We start from the raw sequence: 21,233 nt of genomic DNA, 5'->3' as shown, positions 1-21,233 counted from the left end.
ACAAAAAGTAAGGTGTGGTGGAAACAACAAAACAGAATGTCCAAAAGCTGTAGGGCAATATTAAACAGTGTAACATAAAACCAAAATCTCAAGAGAAGAGAGAGATAATGGAATTAGAGAAATATCTGAAAGGACAATAGCTGAGAATTCTTCAAGATTATTATGTACTGGAAAAAGCCTCCAGTTTTTCCTTCCAAGTAGGGGGAAACCCTCAGTTCTTTCTCCTGTGTGCCTCTTTTTACTACTCACATAGTAGGGGTTTTCCCCCCACCAAGCAATTCTCTGCAATACCATCTCAGTGTCCTCTGATTTAACTCAATTTTGACACTATCTACCTGGAGATAGCATCAGATCCCATGAGACTGACCCCCACCTCAGAGGTCCATTCCAAGTAGTATGTCACCAGGTTACTCACAACTTCTATCCAACTTGGCTACAGTTCACAGGTTGCCATGAACTCCTTTCACCTTGGATTCAATTATTTGCTAGAGTGGCCCACAGAACTCAGAGAAACACTTCTGTTTACCAGTTTATTAAAGGATATAATTAAGGATAGAGATGAAAAGTCAGATGGAGAGATACATAGGACAAGTTGTGAAAGGGTCCTGAGTTTAGGAACTTCTGTCCCTCTGAAGTTGAGGTACATCATCCTGGTACAGGGATGTATTCACCCACCTGGAACCTTTCTGAGCCCCAGAGAATTGAGATTTTTATGTAGGCTTCCTCACATAGGCATGATCAATTATTAAGTCTATTTCCAGCCCCTCTCCCTCTGGAGGAGGCAGGGAGCTGAAAGTCCAAGCTTCTAATAATGGCTTGGCCTTTCTGGTAACCAGTCACCATCCAGGAGCCATCCAGGAGCCCACTCAGAGTCACCTCATTAGAACAAAAGATGTTCCTTGTGCTCTCACCACTATGAGTTTATGAAGGTCTTAGGAGCCCCGTGTCAGGTACAGGTTAAAGAGCAAATATTAGAACAAACGATGCTGCTAATGGTCTCATCACTTAGGAAATTACAAGGGTTTCAGGAGCTCTGTGACAGGAACTAGGGACAGAGACTAGTATATTTTTTTCCATTATTTCACATAATGAAAGACACAAAACCATAAATTCAAGAAGCTTATAAAATGCTAAACAAGATAAATACCCACCCACCCCTAATCCCACACACTTGGATACATCATATTTAAACTGCTAAAAGCAAAGACAAACAGAAAATATTGAGATACTCAAAGTAAAAAAGGCATTAAATACAGAAGAACAAAGATAAAAACACAGCAGTCCTCTCATCAGAAACTGTGAAGGCCATAAGACAATGAAGGGACATCTTTAAAGTTCTAAAATGAAAATCCTGTCAACCTAAACTTCTATATCCACTGGAAATATTTTCAAAATTGAAGGAGAAATAAATACTTTTTCAAATAAACAAAACCTGAAAGAGTTTATTGCCAGCAGACCTTTTCTACAAGAAAGGTTAAAGTTCTCTGATAGAAGGAAAATGATACCAGAGAGAAACTTGTATCTATATAATGAATGAAGAACACTGAGAATGGCATAAATGGAGGTAATTATAAAAATTCATTTTATCATATTTATAAATGCTCCAAAATATAACTATCTAAAGCAAAAACAGTAGGATTGTGTAGAAAGACAGACAAATCCCCCATTATTGATAGATTTCAACATTCTTCTCTCAGCAATTGATAAAACAAGTAGACAGGTATCAGTAAGGATCCTAACAGTCCTGAACAGCATTGCCAACCAATTTACCTAATTAACATGTATACCACACTCCAGGTAACAACAACTTTTCAAATGCAGTTGGAACATTCACCAAAGTAGACCATATTTGGAGACATAAAGCAAACTTTGACAAATTTAAAAGAATAGATAGTTTCCAAGGTCAATTCTTGGACAATACTGGATTGAAACTAGAAATTAACAACAAAAAATATATCCGCAAAATCCCCTCAAATACCTGGCAATTAAGCATTTCTAAGTAACACATTGTAAAAAGGGTAATCACATGAAGAATTAGAAAATACTTTGAATTTTATAAAAATGAAAACACAACATATTCAAATTTATGGGATGCAGTGGAAGCACTAAGAGGAAATTTTTTTTTTGCGTTAAATGCTTACATTAAAACATAACAGATTTCAAATCAATCATTTAAGCTTCTATCTTAAGAAACTAAAAAGAGAAAAGCAAACTAAACCTAAATGTAGCAGAAGAAAGGAAATTAGAGCAGAAATCAATGAAATTAATAGCAAAAAAAAAAAAGGAAAATAAAACCAAACGCTCTTTCTTCTCTAAAAAGATAATAAAATAAGCCTCTAACCAGACTTACCAAGAAAAACAAAAGACACAAATTATGAATGCCAAGTGTAAAAGGGAGGACATCACAAATCCACATTCAATAGATAATAAGGGCATGAAGAGTGCTATGGCCATAAATTCAACAACTTACATGAAATGGATAAAATTCTTGAGACAAAATAGCAAAGAAGAAACAGATCACTGAATAGTTCTATAACTATTAAACATATTGAAGTATATTTTATTTTATTTTTTTAATTTTTTTTAACGTTTATTTATTTTTGAGACAGAGAGAGACAGAGCATGAATGGGGGAGGGGCAGAGAGAGAGGGAGACACAGAATCGGAAGCAGGCTCCAGGCTCTGAGCCATCAGCCCAGAGCCCGATGCGGGGCTCCAACTCCCGGATCGTGAGATCGTGACCTGAGCTGAAGTCGGATGCTTAACCGACTGAGCCACCCAGGCACCCTTGAAGTATATTTTAAATAAATAAATAAATTGTATTTTAAAATCTTTGAGAAAAAAGAATTAAAAAAACAACTCAAGGCCTAGGTGGTTTTTTTGGATAATTCTACCAAACATTTAAGGAAGAAATAATACTAATTTTATATAAATTCTTCCAGAATATATAATAAAATAGATAAGAAAGGTAGATGTAAAAATCATCAACCAAGTATTAAGTTGATTTCAACAAGTTACAAAAAATATATATTTCATGATCAAGTAGGGTTTAATCTGGGAATGAAAGGTTGGTTCAACATTAAAAAATTTTATATGTAATTAACCAAGTCAAAAAGATTAAAGAGGAAAAACTATGATTATCTCGAGAAGCAAAAGCCTTTGACAAAATTTTACCTCCATTTATGGAAAACAAAAGAAAGCAAAACAAAAAAACCTCTCCAAAACCAGAAACAGAAAAGAACTTCCTCAACATGATAAATGGCATCTAATTAAATATTTAGCTAATACAATGTTTGACAGTGAAAGACTGAATGCTTTCTGCACCCTAAGATCAGGAATAAGGTAAAGATGTCCGTTCTCACCACTCCTGCTCATTATTGTACTGGACGTCCTAGCCAGTGCAATATGGCAAGAAAAAGAAATAATAGGCAAACATACAGGAAAAGAAGAAATAAAACTGTTTCTATTCACAGATGACATGGTTATCTACATAAAAAATCCCAGTCTTTCAAAAAGCTACTAGAACTAATAAGTGAGTACAGCAAGGTCTCAGGATCCAAGACAAAAACCAAAAATCTAGTAATAAGCAACTGGAAATTGAAAAAAGTAGCATTTACAATAATATAAAAAAAGAAATACTAAGGTATAAATCTTGCAAAATATATGCAATATTTGCATGTTTTAAATGATAAAAAAACTAATGAAAGAAATCAAAGAAGATCTAAATAAATGGAGTGATATGTCATGTTTATGGACTGAATAACATAATATTGTTAAAATATCACTTTTCTCCAAAATCAATAGGTACAATGCATTTCAATTAACAATTTTTGCCTAAAAATAGTAAATACTAAAAAAAATTTTTTGGAAAAGGTTAAGTAACTTAAGAGTAGCCAAAACATTTTTTATTTATTTCCCAATGTTTACTTATTTATTTTGAGAGAGAGACAGAAAAAGAGAATGAGTGAGGGTAGTGGGGAGAAAGAATATCCTAAGCAGGCCCCACGCTCAGTGTGGAGTCCATTGCAGGGCTCAATCCCACAACCATGAGATCATGACCTGAGCTGAAATCAGGAGTTGGAGGCTTAACTGACTGAGCCATCCAGGCACCCCCAAAAACAATTTTTATAAAGAAGAACAAAGTTTAAGGACTCATCTGAATTCTAGACTTACTGTACTACTTTCAAAAGTAGTGACAAGTGTGGTATTGGAGAAAATACAGACACACAGCTCAATGAAACAGACTAGCAGCTTAGAAATAGTCCTGCACATCAAGTGATTTTCAACAAAGGCACAAAGGCAATTCAGTAGAGGAAGAACACTCTTTTCAAAAAATCATACCAAAACAATTATACATCCACATGCAACACATAAATGTCAATCCATACTTTGTACCCTATACAAAAATTAACTCAAAATGGATCATAAACCTGGTTCCTTAAAAAAAAAAAATTAAAAACAGAATTACCATATGATCCAGTAATTCCACTAATGGGTATTTACCCAAAGAGTACAATAACACCAATTCAAAAAGATATAGGCACCCCTGCATTATTACATTATTTATAACAGCCAAATTATGGAAACAGCCCAAGTATCCATCCATAGATGAATGGATAAAACAGACATCTCTCTCTCTTTCTCTCTCTCTCTCTCTCTCACACACAGGAATATTACTCAGCCATAAGAAATAATGACATCTTGCTATTTGCAACAATATGGATGGATCTAGAGGGTATAATGTTAAGCAAAATAAGTCAGAGAAAGACAAATTCAAATTTTTTTTGAATTCATAACATTAATTCACTCATGTGAAATGTAAGAAACAAAACAAATGAATAAAAAAGGAGATATATTAAAAAAGCCAGACTCTTAATTATAGAAAACAAACTGATGATTAGCAGAGAAGGGGGGGGGGGTGTTGAATGGGTGAAACAGGTGAAGAGGATTAAGAGAACACTTATCATGGTGAGCCCTGAGTAATGTAGAGAGTTGTTGAATCACTATTAGTTTCAGGTGAATTAGTGCATTTGTCAGGTGAATTTACCTGAAACTAATAGAACACCATATGTTAACTATAGTGCAATTAAAAATGTTTACATAAACAGTAAAAAGTTTTGGAAAAAAATTATTCATAGACCTAAATATAAAAAATAAAGCCATAAAACTTCTAGAAGAAAACATAGGAGAAAGAAATCCTGTTAACCATGAGTTATGCAAAAATTTCTTACATACAAGACCAAAAGTACCATCTATAAAAGAAAAAAAGTGATAAGTTGGATGGCATCAAAATTAAGAAATTTTGGGCGGCACCTGGCTGACTCAGTCAGTGGAGTGTACCACTCTTGATATCAGGGTCATGAGTTTGAACCCCACATTGGGTGTGGATCCTACTTTAAAAGAATAAATACATAAATAGAAATTTAAAATACAAATTAAATTGTACTCTTCAAAAGTCTCCGTTATAAGACTGAAAAGGCATAGACAGTCTGGGAAAATATTTGCAAATCGCATGATGTGTGATAAAGGATTTGTATCCAAAGTATATAGACAAATCGTGAACTCGATAGTAAGAAAACAACACAATCTTTTAAAAACGAGTAAAAGATTTTAGCACACACGTTGTCAAAGAAGAATATATTCGAGTGGCACACAAGTACATAAAGATCCCCACACATTATTAGTCACTAGGGAAATGTAAAATTAAATTTTCAATGAGATGCTACACACTTCCTGGAATTACAACAATTGAAAATATTTTTTTTTTTGACAATACTAATTCCTTGCAAGAATATAACCAAACCATAACTCCCACCCGTAGCTGGTATGAATTCAAAGTTGTACAGTTTGGAAGCCAGTTTGGCAGTTTCTCATGAAGTTAAATGCACGTTTTACCTGACCCAGAAGTCCCACTTCTAAGTACTCACCCACGTGAAAGAAAAACTTAAGTTCACCCAAAAAACTTCACACGAGTGTTTACAGTGGCTTTATTCCTAACCACAAAACTGGAAACAACTCAAATGTCCTTTAACTGGGTAATGGATAAACAATATGGCACATCCATTCAATGAAACACTAGCAAGCAATAAAAAAGAAACAATATATGGAGCCGCGTAGTTGCATCTCAGATGCATTATGCTGGGTAAAAGGAGCCAAAGACAAAAAGTTACACATTTCATGATTGCATTTATATAATAGTCTTGCAAAGGAAAACTTACAGGGATGGAAAACAGACCAGGGGTTTCCAGAGGCGTGCCGTTGGAACCGGCAAGGCCTAGCTGGGCTGATAACCACTCTCAACCTTGTTGGAGAATATCAACACCTTCAGAAGAGTGTTAGGAATGAATAAAGTAATAACGTCTGTCATATAGTATGAAAATCGTTCACTGCCTCTCTTGGCCGCGCGCCCCCAGAATTCTCTGATCCAGAAAAAGGCCTAACGAAATTCCAGCAGTTAAGCAGGCAATGAGAGGACTTGAACACGGGTCAAAGTAAGAGCGGAGATTTGGGAAAGTCTCACCTTCCTGTTCCCCACAGTTTGGCAATTTCGAACCGGGGTCTCACTCTGCGGAGGAAGGCCGGGCTCTGCCCTCGCCCAGTCCCGGGCGGAACCCGCAGGGCAGAGGGTCTGCCCCGCGGTGCTCCCGGGCAGGGCGCAGCGGCCCCGAGCGCGCACAGTGAGCGCGGAAGCCCGCGGCCGGGCCACGGGACGCCGGCCGAGCGCAGCCACCACGGGGCCCCGCAGGGAGGCGCGCCGCCGCGCCGGCTGTCTCGCTCCGCAGCCCGAGTGAGCGCCGCCGCTCCTGCGCCTCGGAAGGGCAGCGGGCCCCGCCGCCGGCCCCACCCGATGGCGAGGCTGCGGGACTGCCTGCTCCGCCTGACGGTCACGATCCGGTCCCTGCTCTTCTGGTCCCTCGTCTACTGCTACTGCGGGCTCTGCGCCTCCATCTACCTGCTCAAACTTTTGTGGAGCATCGGCAAGGGACCCGCTCAGACCTTCCGGAGGGTCGCCCGGGAACACCCTCCCGCGTGTTTGAACGACCCCTCTTTGGGTACCCACTGCTACGTGCGGATCAAGGTGAAGGCCGGCGCGGCCCGGCGGTATCGGGAGGGAACGTGACCGCCGCGAGAGCAGAGCGCGCGGGGCTGCTCCTTCCATGACGCCCAGCGTCCCTTAGGGTTCCTGGGTCTCGCCAGAGCGCGCGGCGGAGACAGGGAAGATACCAAGGGGAAGCCAGCGGGGCGAGGTGTGGCGGGACTGGGGTCGGGCGCGCGCGCGCGCGCGCGCGCGTGTGTGTGTGTGTGTGTGTGTGTGTGTGTGAGTGTGTGTGAGTGAGTGTGTGTGAGGTGGGGGGGAGGGAGTGAGAGGGAGAGAGAGAGAGGAACTGAGAATAGGTTATGTGGAGGGTCTCTCATCAGGGAGTAATATATATATTACTGTCCCCTCCTGCTCCACCACAGCAACCCAGAATAATTCTGCTCCCTGTAAGGGAAAGCTGTCTCGTGTCACCTTTTTGCCCTTTAGAACTCAGATCAGCTGTAGGGGATTGTTCCTAGGCGCCCTACTGTCTCATGAGGCTGTCTTTGTCCAAATTTTAGAGATTGAAAGAGTAAATAGAGTAAGTCATTGGAAATAGGACTTTTATTCAGAGTAGCGGAATGGAGCGTTCGCAGATGACCTAACCAGTGTGAAACAATAAACAAATGGTATATGTTTGTGGGCAAGAAAGCAGACTTATGAAGTCAGAGACCAAAGGAGTGGAATAAAAAGCAAATGTCAACCATGCATTCAGACTGGAACTGTTCATGCTTGTCCCAAGCCTCCTGGCAGCCCATGGATATTCCATTTCCTGAGGCTCCAGGTGGTGAAGAGATACAGCTTTTCATGATGCACCCTGCAGTCTGACTCACAAGACTTTCAAAACTAGCTTCACATGAGGGGATATTTATGTCACCAAGTGGAGGATTCCTAATAGGAGCTAGAGTGTCCAGCAGCTAGAGTTCAAAAGACCACGGGCACATTTTTCTTACCCTTATTCAGCCTGGGGTTGATATGAGAATAAAAGGAATTAATATATGGGGGGAAAAAACTTTAAAAGACAACAAATAAACAAAAACTTAGAACAGCGCCTAGTACATGGTAAGTGCAATAAAGTATTTGTTCACTAAATCCAATCAAGTGGCCAAGATTCATCACCAATAACAGAAGTTACTGAACTTCTAGAAAGGCATTTTGCAATTGAGGGTACAGTCAGGTTTGTTATCTGAGGAAGAAAAGCAGTGAGAAAGAATCATCTGGAATTCCTCATAATGCTTTTCCCCTGACTCTGGCCACCCTAAAGAGTTGCCCCAGAGACAGAACCATGGAGTGGAAAAGAACATTGTCCTGCAAGGTAGAAGAAAATGGGGTTCTGCTCACAGCCCTGCTCCCAACCACCTTTATGACCCATGTTCACATCTTTGAACTTCGGTTTCCTAACCTGTCAAAATGATGGGGTTGAATTAATTGACCTTTTAAGATTTCTTCACATCTGAAAACCCCTTTGCTTGGGTTACCTGATATAACACCTAGTCTCTGGGCTCAGCTTTTGGTTCTTGGTTTCTTTCTTCACTTCTTTCTGAGTTTTTGTTTTCTTTTCTTGCTTTTTTCTCCATTTTCCTCTTTTCAGCTTGCCTTATATTTGCTGTATTCCTGTCTCACCCCTATGCTTTTCATTTTCCTTGGGCAGTCTTGTCTCCCGCATGCAGAGAAAAGTCTTGAGCACTCAGAGCATCCTGCTGTTAGAAATACATTGACATGACATGAGGAGCAGGAGGCAAGGGGAACGGTACATACAACTCTCAACTTAAAATAATAATGTGGGAAGGAGAGAACTAAAAATAAGGAAAGGAGGTGTGAATTATATAACTGATGGCACAGCTCTTGACGGGCAAGCTGAGAAAAGTACATGACTAGGAGGTAAACACGGCAGGAATATAAATTCAGATCAGAATTATTTACATGTCCTGCAGAATTTGAATGAGATGGAATGTGACACATCAGTAAGATGAAAGTCGCAAATTGTGACACTGTTCCAGAAGCTTATAACATACAAATTGACCTTGTAAGGAGAACAATACGGGAAGAGGGAAGGTACTACAAAGAGCAATGTTTAGAAAAGTAAATCTAATTTGCCCTATTAATAAATCATGGGACTTTTTTCCTTTTTGAAATTCAATAATATTTATTTTACTTCTTGATATTAAAAATAATGCAAGTTTTTTCTTTAATGAAATGGAAATACTAAATGCACTTACTTTGACAATCAACACAAGGTATCACTAAAATTCCATGCCCTCTATTTTCTACTGCAGGATTCGGGGTTAAGATTTCATTATGTTGCTACTGGTGAAAGAGGCAAACCACTTATGCTGCTGCTTCATGGATTTCCAGAATTCTGGTAAACTTGCCAACCAACTTTTTCTTGCGCATTAAGGACTTGTCTTATCACAGTGTCATTGTCTTGTTATGACTTTTCATGGACCTTACTCTATGCCCACTTACCCAGTTATCCTTCCCTATGGTTTTCCTTGTATTCTAAAGGAATGTGCATGGTGCTAGCCTTTTTTTTTTTTTTTTTTTAGAACTAAAAGAAGTATGGTTTAGTGTTTCAAATTTCTGAACTAACTACAAAAGAGTTTTCATAGTATTTGCTGCCAGCAAAATACAACATTGGGTAGGAAAAGGAGATTTGAAAGAAACCAAAGGCATAGAGTGCCTGTTTATCTGGAAGCTTCGGGTGAAGCCTGGGGTAAGAGGAAGGTGGAGAGAGAGGAGAGGTTTCATGGAAATTGAGAATGAACTATTTCCCAGCACGTAGCAAAAGGCTCATATGAATGCAGGACAAATGAAAGACCTGAATATTTCACATTAGGAAAAAACCTATAACCAAAAATACGTAGTTGTTAGTTACCTAGGAGAAAATGTTCTGTTCTCTTTTGAACCTGAGTACAGATGAAAACAACATATGATTAAACTTTTAAAAAATGGATATCTTGGGGTGCCTGGGTGGCTCAGTCACTGAAGCGTCTGACTCTTGGTTTCAGCTCAGGTCCTGATCTCACAGTTTGTAGGTTTCAGCCCTGTATCAGGCTCTGCGTTGACAGTGTGGAGTCGTCTTCGGATTCTCTCTCTCTCTCTCTCTCTCTCTCTCTCTGTCCTCTTCTTTCTCTCTCTCAAAAATAAATAATTTTTTTTTTAATGAATATCTTCCTGTGGGGGCTCCTGGGTGGCTCAGTCGGTTGGGTGTCTGACTGTGGTTCAGGTCATGATCTCGTGGTTCATGAGTTAGAGCCTGCTGACAGCTCAGAGCCTGGAGCTTGCTTTGGATTCTGTGTCTCCCTCTCTCTCTCTCTCTCTGCCCCTCCCCCACTCACGCTCAGTCTCTTTCTCTCAAAAATAAATAAAAACATTTTTAAAAATTTACAAAAATAAATATCTTTTTAACCAATGCTACATATGGTGGTAAAAGAAAACTGGATTTTTGATAACACAGAGCTATGATTTTGAGACAGTTCACAAACCATAAAAAAATGGATGAAAAATCATCATATTCTCTGAGCTGACGGAAAGGCAGAATATATGGTATCTTTTTAAAGGCCTGGGACAATGCCCTGTCCCCAGATTTCTCCCTTATTATCACTCTTAACACCTAGAATTTCACCATTACATATTCTGCACCTCCTCGCAGTTTTAAAGACTTTGTGTTATCCAAAGTCCTGATTAAAAATGTACCTGGTTCTGAAAGAGGTCTGACCTTGATATACTTCAGTTAACATTTTATCAGTGAAAGAGAGTTTATTAATAAATACATTGAGGGGCGCCTGGGTGGCGCAGTCGGTTAAGCATCCGACTTCAGCCAGGTCACGATCTCGCGGTCCGTGAGTTCGAGCCCCGCGTCGGGCTCTGGGCTGATGGCTCAGAGCCTGGAGCCTGTTTCCGATTCTGTGTCTCCCTCTCTCTCTGCCCCTCCCCCGTTCATGCTCTGTCTCTCTCTGTCCTAAAAATAAATAAAAAACGTTGAAAAAAAAAACTTTAAAAAAAAAATACATTGAGAATGCCAGCATACTAGGAAGTATTAGGCATTGAAGAAAAGAATGGGGGATGGCAAGACCCCATTTACTTCATCATTTTTCCAGAGCAAAAAGGCTATAGATGTCTTTTTCTGAGATATTCCCTTCACGAAGATTTTCCTCCCCTTGGATTTGCCTACATGAATAAACATAAGTCGTTTTCATGTTAAACTTTTATCTGTTCTTCCATCTGGAGACAACTTAATTAGGTGGTAAACAACCCAGTGCAATTTAAGCATATGTATGTGGACTCATTTAGTGGAGTACTTGATATGATTGGCTCACAGTAAGATGTAAGTCTGAAGCCTTAGTCAAATCTGCATAAAGTAACATGGGCAGTGAATTCTGGCTTAATCACTTACTTGCTGCAGGATCCTGCACGATCATCTGCAATAATCTAGCAGAGCTGTTGTGAAGATAAAGAAAGGCAAAATACGTAGAAGGCCTTTTACATAGCCCCAGAGAATATTCTGTAAATGTTTCCTTTTCTTCCTTCATTCCCATTCACTCAATGTGGAGATCCATGTGCCAGCACTAATGTCCTCCATGCATTTATTAATAAAGTCCTTTTTACTGATAAAGTATTAACTAAAGTGCTTTGAGATCATACCTCTTTGAGAGCTAGCTGCATTTTCAATCAGGACTTTGGATGATACAAAATCCTTAATATATTTTTTAATGTTTATTTATTTTTGAGAGAGAGAGACAGAGTGTGAGTGGGGGAGGGGCAGAGAGAGAGGGAGACACAGAATATGGAACAGGCTCCAGGCTCTGAGCTGTGAGCACAGAGCCCAATGTGGGGCTCAAACTCGTGAACCAACAAGATCATGACCTAAGCCAAAGCCAGATGCTTAACCAACTGAGCCACCCAGTTTCCATCCCTTTTTTTTTTTAATATTTTTTTTTCAAAATCTTTAAAATTTTAAAGGAGGTGAAGAATATGTGATAGTGGAATTCTAGGTTTAAGAGTGATAGTAAAACAATGGAATATTACTTGGCGATCAAAACGAATGAAATCTTGCCATTTGCAACGATGTGGATGGAGCTAGAGTGTATTATGCTAAGTGAAATGAGTCAGGGAAAGATGAATATCATGATTTCACTAATACATGGAATTTCGGAAGCACAACAGATGAACATAAAGGAAGGGAAGGGAAAATAAGATTTAAAAAACAGAGGGAGACAAACCATAACAGACTCTTAAATACAGAGAACTGAGGGTTGCTGGAGGGGTGTGGGGGAGGATGGGCTAAATAGGTGATGGGCATTGAGTAGGGCACATGTTGGGATGAGCATTGGGTGTTATAAGTAAGTGATGAATCACTAAATTCTACTTCTGAAATCATTATTACACTATATGTTAACTAACTTGGATTTAATTTAAAAAAAAAAAGTGATAGTAATGAAGAAATTTGGGGACAGGCCATTGTCCCAGACCTGTAAAAAGATAATTTCCTGATTCTGGCGATGATGATGATGATGATGATGATGATGATGATGATAGTTAACATTTACTGACCATTTATTGTGTGCCAGGCACTCTTCTAAGTGTTTTGTGTAGATCATCTCATTTAAACCTAAGGCACACCTTGTTTTTGAACTTCAGAGCTAACCTCTACTGCTTGTTCTTGGTATAGAGGAATGATAATTATCTGATAATATACACTGATTTTCATCTTTCAAATTTCACACTTTATAGAAACATTCAAGAGGGTGTTAAAAAGTTAGCTAACAATGTTAGAACACCTCACCTTAACATTTTGGATCATCATCCTAATAAAATTCATGATCTGTTGGGGTAGGGGTTGATATTTAACTTTTTAGAGAGAAAGATTTAAAAGCTATTCTGTCTCTTCACCCCACACCAACCCCAGTAATTGTCCATGTTCTTTATTCTTCTGGAACTTGACTTCTTACATGTGGAACAGTCAACTATTCCTACATAAAATAAAAATAAACCTACAGCCTCCTGAACCATTTGGTAATTGTTTCAAAGAGCAATTAGCACAGACTCTTAAATACAGAGAAATGAGGGTTGCTGGAGGGGTTGGGGGCAGGATGGGCTAAATAGCAAATAGCAGTGATATGCTTTCAATTTAGGACAGTAGATGCATTCTGTCATATTTTAAGAATGATACTTTTTTGTACATATTTCAGAGCATTATCCCATTATTTACTCTTGATAAGAGTTCTTTTGCAAAAGAGAAATGCCTGGTGGTTCTTGTACATGTCCTCTAATCTTCAGTGAGTGGGACAGCCTAGGAGAGGCCTGGCACTGGCCCCTGGACACCAATCCCATTTGCTCCAGTAAAGTCAAGTCTTGGATGTGTTACTCCAGGAGATTTAAAAACAACAACAATGAACTCCTGATAACTTGGTTACTCAAATAGAGCATATTGAATTTACTGAGCTTTGCCCAGCTGTTAATCTGAAAGCTACGCATTTGTTCAGGGAAAGTCCTAAAGCAACTACAAGGACATTGCTGGAAATCAGACACCTCGGTTTGACTACATGATACCCTAAACCAAGACCTCTATGTTGAGTCTTACTTTGTCTTTCCTTCCAATCAAATTACCACTATTACCTATTAGGAATCTAGTCAATTCCATTCAGGTACTCCATTCAGAAAAAAGGCAGATTCAGAGTTTAAGACAAAGCTGTTTTGATTAAGCCACTTCAAGTCTCTCTCTCTCTTGGCTTTCCCTTCTCTTATTCCCAAAGCCCCTTCTCTGGCATTTTCATCTTTTTTTTTTTTTTTAAGTTTATTTATTTGAGAGAGACAGAGACAGTGCTAGTCAGGGAGGGGCAGGAAGAGAGAGTGAAAATCCCAAGCAAGCTCCAAGCTGCCTGTGCAGAGTCTGATGCAGGGCTCAAACCCACAAAACCGTGTGATCATGACCTGAGACAAAACCAAGAGTTGGACACTTAACTGACTGAGCCACCCAGACACCCCATGTCTCTATCTTCTTTAAAAGCCCAAAACAGCAAAACAAAAAACGTTGACATTTCAAGCCAATGTAAATTTACATTATAAGTGTAAATAAGAATGCCTGGGTGGCTCAATTGGTTAAGTGTCCAACTCTTGATCTGAGCTCAGGTCATGATCCCCCATTTGGCAGCTTGGAGCTTGCTTGGGATTTTCACTCTCTCTTCCTGCCCCTCCCTGACTAGCACTGTCTCTGTCTCTCTCAAATAAATAAACTTAAAAAAAAAAAAAAAGATGAAAATGCCAGAGAAGGGGCTTTGGGAAAAAGAGAAGGGAAAGCCAAGAGAGAGAGACTTGAAGTGGCTTAATCAAAACAGCTTTGTCCTAAACTCTGAATCTGCCTTTTTTCTGAATGGAGTACTGAATGGAATTGACTAGATTCCTAATAGGTAATAGTGGTAATTTGATTGGAAGGAAAGACAAAGTAAGACTCAACATAGAGGTCTTGGTTTAGGTTATGATGTAGTCAAACCGCGGTGTCTGATTTCCAGTTCTGGGTTTGAGCCCCACATCGGGCTCTGTGCTGACAGCGTGGATCCTGCTTGGGATTCTCTCTCTCTCTCTTTCTCTGTCCCTCCCCAACTTGCTCTTTCTCTCTCGCTTTCTTAAAATAAATAAACTTAAAATAATTTTTAAAATAAGTGTAAATATTATTCCTCTGTTAATAAAGTTTTGCCTAAATACACATAAAATTTAAGCTAATCTGTAGATCGAGTAGATCAGAATATTTGATACTGTGAAAACAAAATAATCCTAAATTGGCAATGTGTGTCAGAATGATTTTAAACAGAAAAGCACTATACAAATGCAATATATTATCTGTATTTATCATTATTACCTAAGAATAGCTATTGAGAATTGGTGACATTTAATATCAGATGTTACATGGAAACAATAAAAATTCTGGGTGTTTTTTCTTAAAAGCTGAAGGAAACATCAAACAGATACATCTATGAGACTTTTAGCTAAATTATCCCAAAATAAAATTGTCAGAAGATGGTTTTTCTCCCACTCTCTCTCCACCTCAATTTGCATTGCTTTTAAAAATATTTGGAGCTGATGCAGGCAGTTTCTTTGATTTGTCTTCATCACCAGCTGTATGGAATACATTCGTCATTACTCAAGTGCTGAGGCAAGGGAGGGCTCTTCGTACACACAGCTGAGCAGAGGCTGATGACTGTGGCCTTTTTTCTGTTGTGAAGGGGAAAAGGATATTTTACATCTGAATGTGACTAGCCTGGTAAACCAGGAGCCCTCTTATGTCAAGAGTAATCACTAGGAAAGAGGTTGCCTTTTCAAAAGTGTCTTCTGCTATAACCTAAAGGCCCTAGAAAGAAAATGTGGATGAAAATAGCTAGCTTTGTTTATTTGTAATATTTTTAGGAGTTACTGATTTTGTAGTATGTTTCATTTCTGTGTCGGGGGGTCGTTTTTGTTTTATATCATATGAATGAAATGCCATCAGTCTATCACTGGGGTGATTTCTTTTTCAGTTTAAAGTGTAAATCAAATATGCTTTATTTATGAATTCTGGGAAGATAACATTTTTTTAACTTGCCATTTATTAAGATAGCAGCTGCCCTATTTCTTTTTTTTTTTAAATAAGTGTATTTATTTATTTTGAGAGAGAGAGAAAGAGAGAAAGCGAGCAGGAGAGGGGCAGAGAGAGAGAAATAGAGAATCCCAAGCAGGCTCCACACTGTCAGCACAGACCGGGATGTGGGGCTTGAACTCATGAACTGTGAGATCATGACCTGAGCCGAAACCAAGAGTCAGAGGCTTAACTGACTGAGCCACACAGGTGGTCCACCAGCTGCCCTATTTCTTAGAAACGTTTAAGATATTGTTTGGTTCTGCTCATGGATAACAGCAATAGTTGAATTTATTTGTAAGGCAGTTTAAATTATTAAGAGAATGAAATACACAGGTATTATGTTTGCAAAATCTCTAATGAAATTTTAAATGCAAAATATTGCAGTATTCTACACATTACTTTGAGTCAAATTTCTGCCTTGAAATCTCTAATTAAACAAATTTTGGGGGGTGTCTGGGTGGCTTAGTTAAGTGTTCAACAGTGATCTCATGATTCATGAGTTCGAGCCCCGCATCAGGCTTTCTGCTGTCAGCGTGGAGCCTGCTTTGGATCCTCTGTCCCACACACCCCCCCCAGCCCCCGCTTGTGTTCTCTTTCTCAAAAATAAATATTTAAAAAAATTATTTTTTTTAATGTTTATTTTTGAGAGAGTGTGTGAGCAGGGGAGGGGCAGAGAGAGAGAGAGAATCTGAAGCAGGTTTGGCACTGTCAGCTCAAAGCCCAATGTGGGGCTTGAACCCACGAACTTTGAGATCGTGACTTGAGCCAAAGTCAGATGCTCAACTGACTGAGCCACCCAGGTGCCCCAACTAATTAAATGAATTCTAAATGAAGACACAGATACTTATTCAAACAATGCACATTTTCATGGACACTGAATAGAAATTTCCCAGCAGGAGCTTGGGAACTTTAGTTGTCATTGTCTCACGGTTCAAGTTTATTGAACAACTGGTATTTCTAGCACTGTTGGGGCTTTCATTCGTTAGTTGTTTCACTTATTCAACACATCTTTACTGAGCGCCTACACTAAATATTCTGAGAGCTGAGGGAGCTCCCAATTGAGTGGAAGCACCAGACACCCCCGGTTCATTATAACACACAGGCCCAGTATGCTGAAAAGTGTATGTACAAGTGGGATAGTGTGAAGGGGCACACTACCCGCCTGTAAAGGTGGGGGGCCTGGGAAGTCTCCTGGAAGTGGACATGCTCAGCGTAAGGAGTTCAGTGAAGGGGAAGAGCAAGGATTGTGAGGAGGAGGGGAATGGTGGAGAAGGATGATGTTTCAGACAAAGGAAATCAGGTGAACAAAGTCAAAAGCAAAACGCAACACCGCGTTTATTCACTGCAAGTGCCTTAGCAGTAAGGGCAGTGTACCGTGGACTCAGGCCAGACTACCAGGGTTTGAATCCTGGCTCTGCTATTTGCTAATTCTGTGACCTTTGGGAAGACAGTTAACCTCTCTGTGTTTTTGTTTCTTTAGCTCTAACGTGGTAATACCTACTTCATAGTTTCGCTTTGAAGATCAACATCGCTATATGTGAAACACTTAGAATTGTGCCTGGCATGTAGTAAGAATGATATAAATGCGAGCTCTTTTTGTTAGCTAGCAAACAACAAAGACTATAAAGTAACCAGGCTGGAAGATTGGGCAGTAGTCAAACCTTACAGGTTTTTGTCTGCCGAAATGACGAGCTTGGGCTGCATGTTATGAGTATGGGTATACCTTGTTTTAGAGTGCTTCACAGCTACCATGGTTTTTACAAATTGAAGGTTTGTGGCAACCCTGTGTCGTGCAAGTCTGTTAGAGTCACTTTTCCAAAAGCGTTTTCTCACTTTGTGTCTCTGTATCACATTTTGGTAATTCTTGCAATATTTCAAACTTTTTCATTGTTATAATCATATTTGTTATGGTGTTCGGTGATCAGTGACCTCTGATGTTACTGCGATTGTCTTGGAAGAGCTACAAACCACACCCACATGAGATGGTAAACTTGGTGATACATGTGGTATGTGTTCTGGCTACTTTACCAGTAAGCCACTCCCCCTCTCCTTGGGTCTCTCGTTCCAGAGACACAACAATATTGAAATGAGGCCAATTAACAACCCTACAAAGGCCTCTAAGTGTTCAAGTGAAGGGAAGAGTGGCACATCTCTCACTTTAAATCAAAAGCCAGAAATGATTAAGCTTAGTGAGGAAGGCATGTCATGAGCCAAAACAGGCCAAAAGGTAGGCCTCTTGTGCCAGTTAGCCAAGCTGTGAATACTATGAAAAAGTTCTTGAAATTAAAAGTGGTACTCCAAAGCAGTGTAGAGGTTCCTCAGAAAATTAAAAATAGACCTACCCTATGACCCAGCAATAGCACTGCTAGGAATTTATCCAAGGGATACAGGAGTACTGATGCATAGGGCCACTTGTACCCCAATGTTCATAGCAGCACTCTCAACAATAGCCAAATTATGGAAAGAGCCTAAATGTCCATCAACTGATGAATGGATAAATAAATTGTGGTTTATATATACAATGGAGTACTACATGGCAATGAGAAAGAACGAAATATGGCCCTTTGTAGCAATGTGGATGGAACTGGAGAGTGTGGTGCTAAGTGAAATAAGCCATACAGAGAAAGACAGATACCATATGGTTTCACTCTTACGTGGATCCTAAGAAACTTAACAGAAACCCATGGGGGAGGGGAAGGAAAAAAAAAAAAGAGGTTAGAGTGGGAGAGAGCCAAAACATAAGAGACTGTTAAAAACTGAGAACAAACTGAGGGTTGATGGGGGGTGGGAGGGAGGAGAGGGTGGGTGATGGGTATTGAGGAGGGCACCTTTTGGGATGAGCACTGGGTGTTGTATGGAAACCAATTTGTCAATAAATTTCATAAAAAAAAAACTGAGAACAAACTGAGGGTTGATGGGGGGTGGGAGGGAGGGGAGGGTGGATGATGGGTATTGAGGAGGGCACCTTTTGGGATGAGCAGTGGGTGTTGTCTGGAAACCAATTTGACAATAAATTTCATATATTAAAAAAAAAAAGTGCTACTCCAGTGAGCACACAAATGATAAGAAAGCAAAACAGCCTTGTTTTCGGTACGGAGAAAGTTGTAGTGGTCTGGATGGAAGATCAAACCAGCCACAGCATTCCCTTCATTCAAAGCCTAATTCAAAGCAAGGCCCCAATTCTCTTCAATTCCTTGAAGAGTGAGAGAGGTGAGGAAGCTGCAGAAGAAAAGGTTGAAGCTAGCAGAGTTTGGTTCATGAGGTTTAAGGAAAGAAGTCATTTCCGTAACAGAAAAGTTCAAGGTAAAGCAGCAAGTGCTGATGTAGAAGCTGCAGCAAGTTATTGAGAAGATTCAGCTCAGATAATTCATGAATGTGGCTACAATAAACAATAGGTTTTCTATGCAGACAGGTAGCCTTCTATTGGTAGCAGATGCCATCTAGGACTTTCTTAGCTAGAGAGAAAAGTCAATGCCTGGCTTCAAAGCTTCAAAGGATAGGCTGACTCTCTTGTTTCTAATATAGCTGGTGACTTAAGAAGTTTAAACCAATGCCCATTGATGATTCTGAAAATCCTAAGACCCTTAAGAATTGTAAATCCACTCTGTTTTCTATAAATGGAACAACAAAGTCTGGATAACAGCACATCTGTTTACAACACAGTTTACTGAATATTTTAAACCCACTGTTGAGACCTATTGCTCAGAAAAAAAGGATTTCTTTCAAAATATTACTACTCATTGACAATGCACCAGGAGTCACCCAGGAGTTCTGATGGAGATGTACAACCAGATTAATGTTGTTTGTATGCCTGCTAACACAATATCCATTGTGCTTCCCATGGATCAGGAAGTTACTTAGACTTTGAAGTCTTATTACTTAAGAAATACATTTCATATGGCTATAGTTGCCATAGATAGTGATTCCTCTGATGGGTCTGGGCAAAGTCCATTGAAAACCTTCTGGAATAGTCCCATTCTAGAGGCCATTAAAAACATTCATGATTCATGGGAAGAGGTCAAAATGTCAACATGAGCAGGAGTGGAAGAAATTGATTCCCACCCTCATGGATGACTTGGAGGGGCTCAGGACTTCAATGGAGGAAGTAACAGGTGTGGTGGAAACAGCAAGAGAACTAGAATGGGAAGTGGAGCCTGAACATGAGACTGAATGGCTGAAATCTCATGATAAAACTTTCATGGATGAGAAATTTCTTCTTATGGATGAGCATACACAGTGGTTTCTTGAGATGGAATCTACTCCTGGTGAAGATGCTGTGAAGATTGTTGAAATGACAATAGAGGATTTAGAATATCACATCAACTTAGTTGATAAAGCAGAGGCAGGGTTTGAGAAGACTGACTCCAATTTGGAAAGAAGTTCTACTGTGTATAAAATGCTATCAAACAGCATCCCATGCTACAGGGTAATCATTTGTGAAAGGAAGAGTCAATTGATATGTCAAATGTTATTGCTGTCTTCTTGTAAGAAATTGCCACAGCCACCCCAGCCTTCAGAAACCACCACCCTGATCAGTCAGCAGCCATCAATATTGAGGGTAAGACCCTCCAGCAAAAAGATTACAACTCACTGAAAATTGAGATGATGGGTAGCACATTTTTAGCAATAACGTATTTTTTCTTTTTCTTTTTGTTTAATTTTTATAACATTTTTAATTTTAATTCCAGTGTAGTTAACACACTGTGTTAGTTTCAGGTGTGCAATAGTGATTCAACAGTTCTACACAAGCAATTCTTGCTTTTATTCTTTTTTTAATGTTTATTTTTAATAGAGACAGAGAGAAGGGGAAGGGCAGAGAGAGAAGGTGAGAGAGAGAGAGAGAGAGAGACAGAGAGAGAGAGAATCCCCAGCAGGCTCCAAGCTGTCAGTGCAGAGCCCAACGCGGGGCTTGATCCCACAAACCATGAGATCATGACCAGAGTCGAAGTCAGATGCTAAACTGGCTGAGCCACCCAGGTGACCCACAAACAATACTTTTTAAATTAAGGTATATACATTGTTTCTTAGGCATAATGCTATTGCACACTTAACAGACTACAATGTAAACATAACTTTTATATGCACTGGGAAACCAAAAATTCATTTAACTTACTTTATTGTGATATTTTGCTTTATTGTAGTGGTCTGGAACCAAACCCACAATATGTCTGATATATACATGTAATAGGGATTCAAGAAAAGATGTTAAACAGGGAAATTACATGGCAGAGTTTGTTTTTATAACCTCCCTCTGGTTTTGTAGAAGATAGAGCTAAGGGGAATGAAATACAGGTAGATCAATCGATAGGTTGCTGCATTAATGGAAGCCTGAATTAAGGTAATGATAGTAGGGATGGATGGGAAAAGTGATTAAATAAATATTTAAAAGGTTAAATCTGCAGAACTTTATTGATTGGGAATGAGATAATCCCTAAAGAGGGAAGAGTTGGGCCTCAGTTACAAAGACATAAAAAAAATCAATTGAAAATTTTAAGTAGGGCTAATGAGAAAAATATTATCATATGTGTTGACAAATGAGTAT

General features: G+C 39.4%; 1 protein-coding gene and 1 pseudogene across 1 annotated transcript in view; both read left to right on the top strand.

Annotated features, from left to right (window-relative positions):
* The first annotated feature begins 6,846 nt into the window (after positions 1-6,846).
* Positions 6,847-21,233, top strand: part of EPHX4 (epoxide hydrolase 4) — a 42,842-nt gene continuing 28,455 nt past the window's right edge. Inside the window, exons 1-2 of the mRNA XM_047873438.1 lie at positions 6,847-7,077; positions 9,354-9,439. Of these exons, the coding sequence (XP_047729394.1) occupies positions 6,847-7,077; positions 9,354-9,439 (317 nt within the window). The remainder of the gene's footprint in view (positions 7,078-9,353; positions 9,440-21,233) is intronic.
* On the top strand, positions 17,778-20,292 carry LOC125172813 (tigger transposable element-derived protein 1-like; annotated as a pseudogene).

Source organism: Prionailurus viverrinus, chromosome C1 (assembly GCF_022837055.1).
Source record: "Prionailurus viverrinus isolate Anna chromosome C1, UM_Priviv_1.0, whole genome shotgun sequence".
Classification (NCBI taxonomy): Eukaryota; Metazoa; Chordata; class Mammalia; order Carnivora; family Felidae; genus Prionailurus; species Prionailurus viverrinus.
The sequence above is the reverse complement of the archived record's forward strand: the minus strand, read 5'-3'. Positions and strand labels throughout refer to the sequence as shown.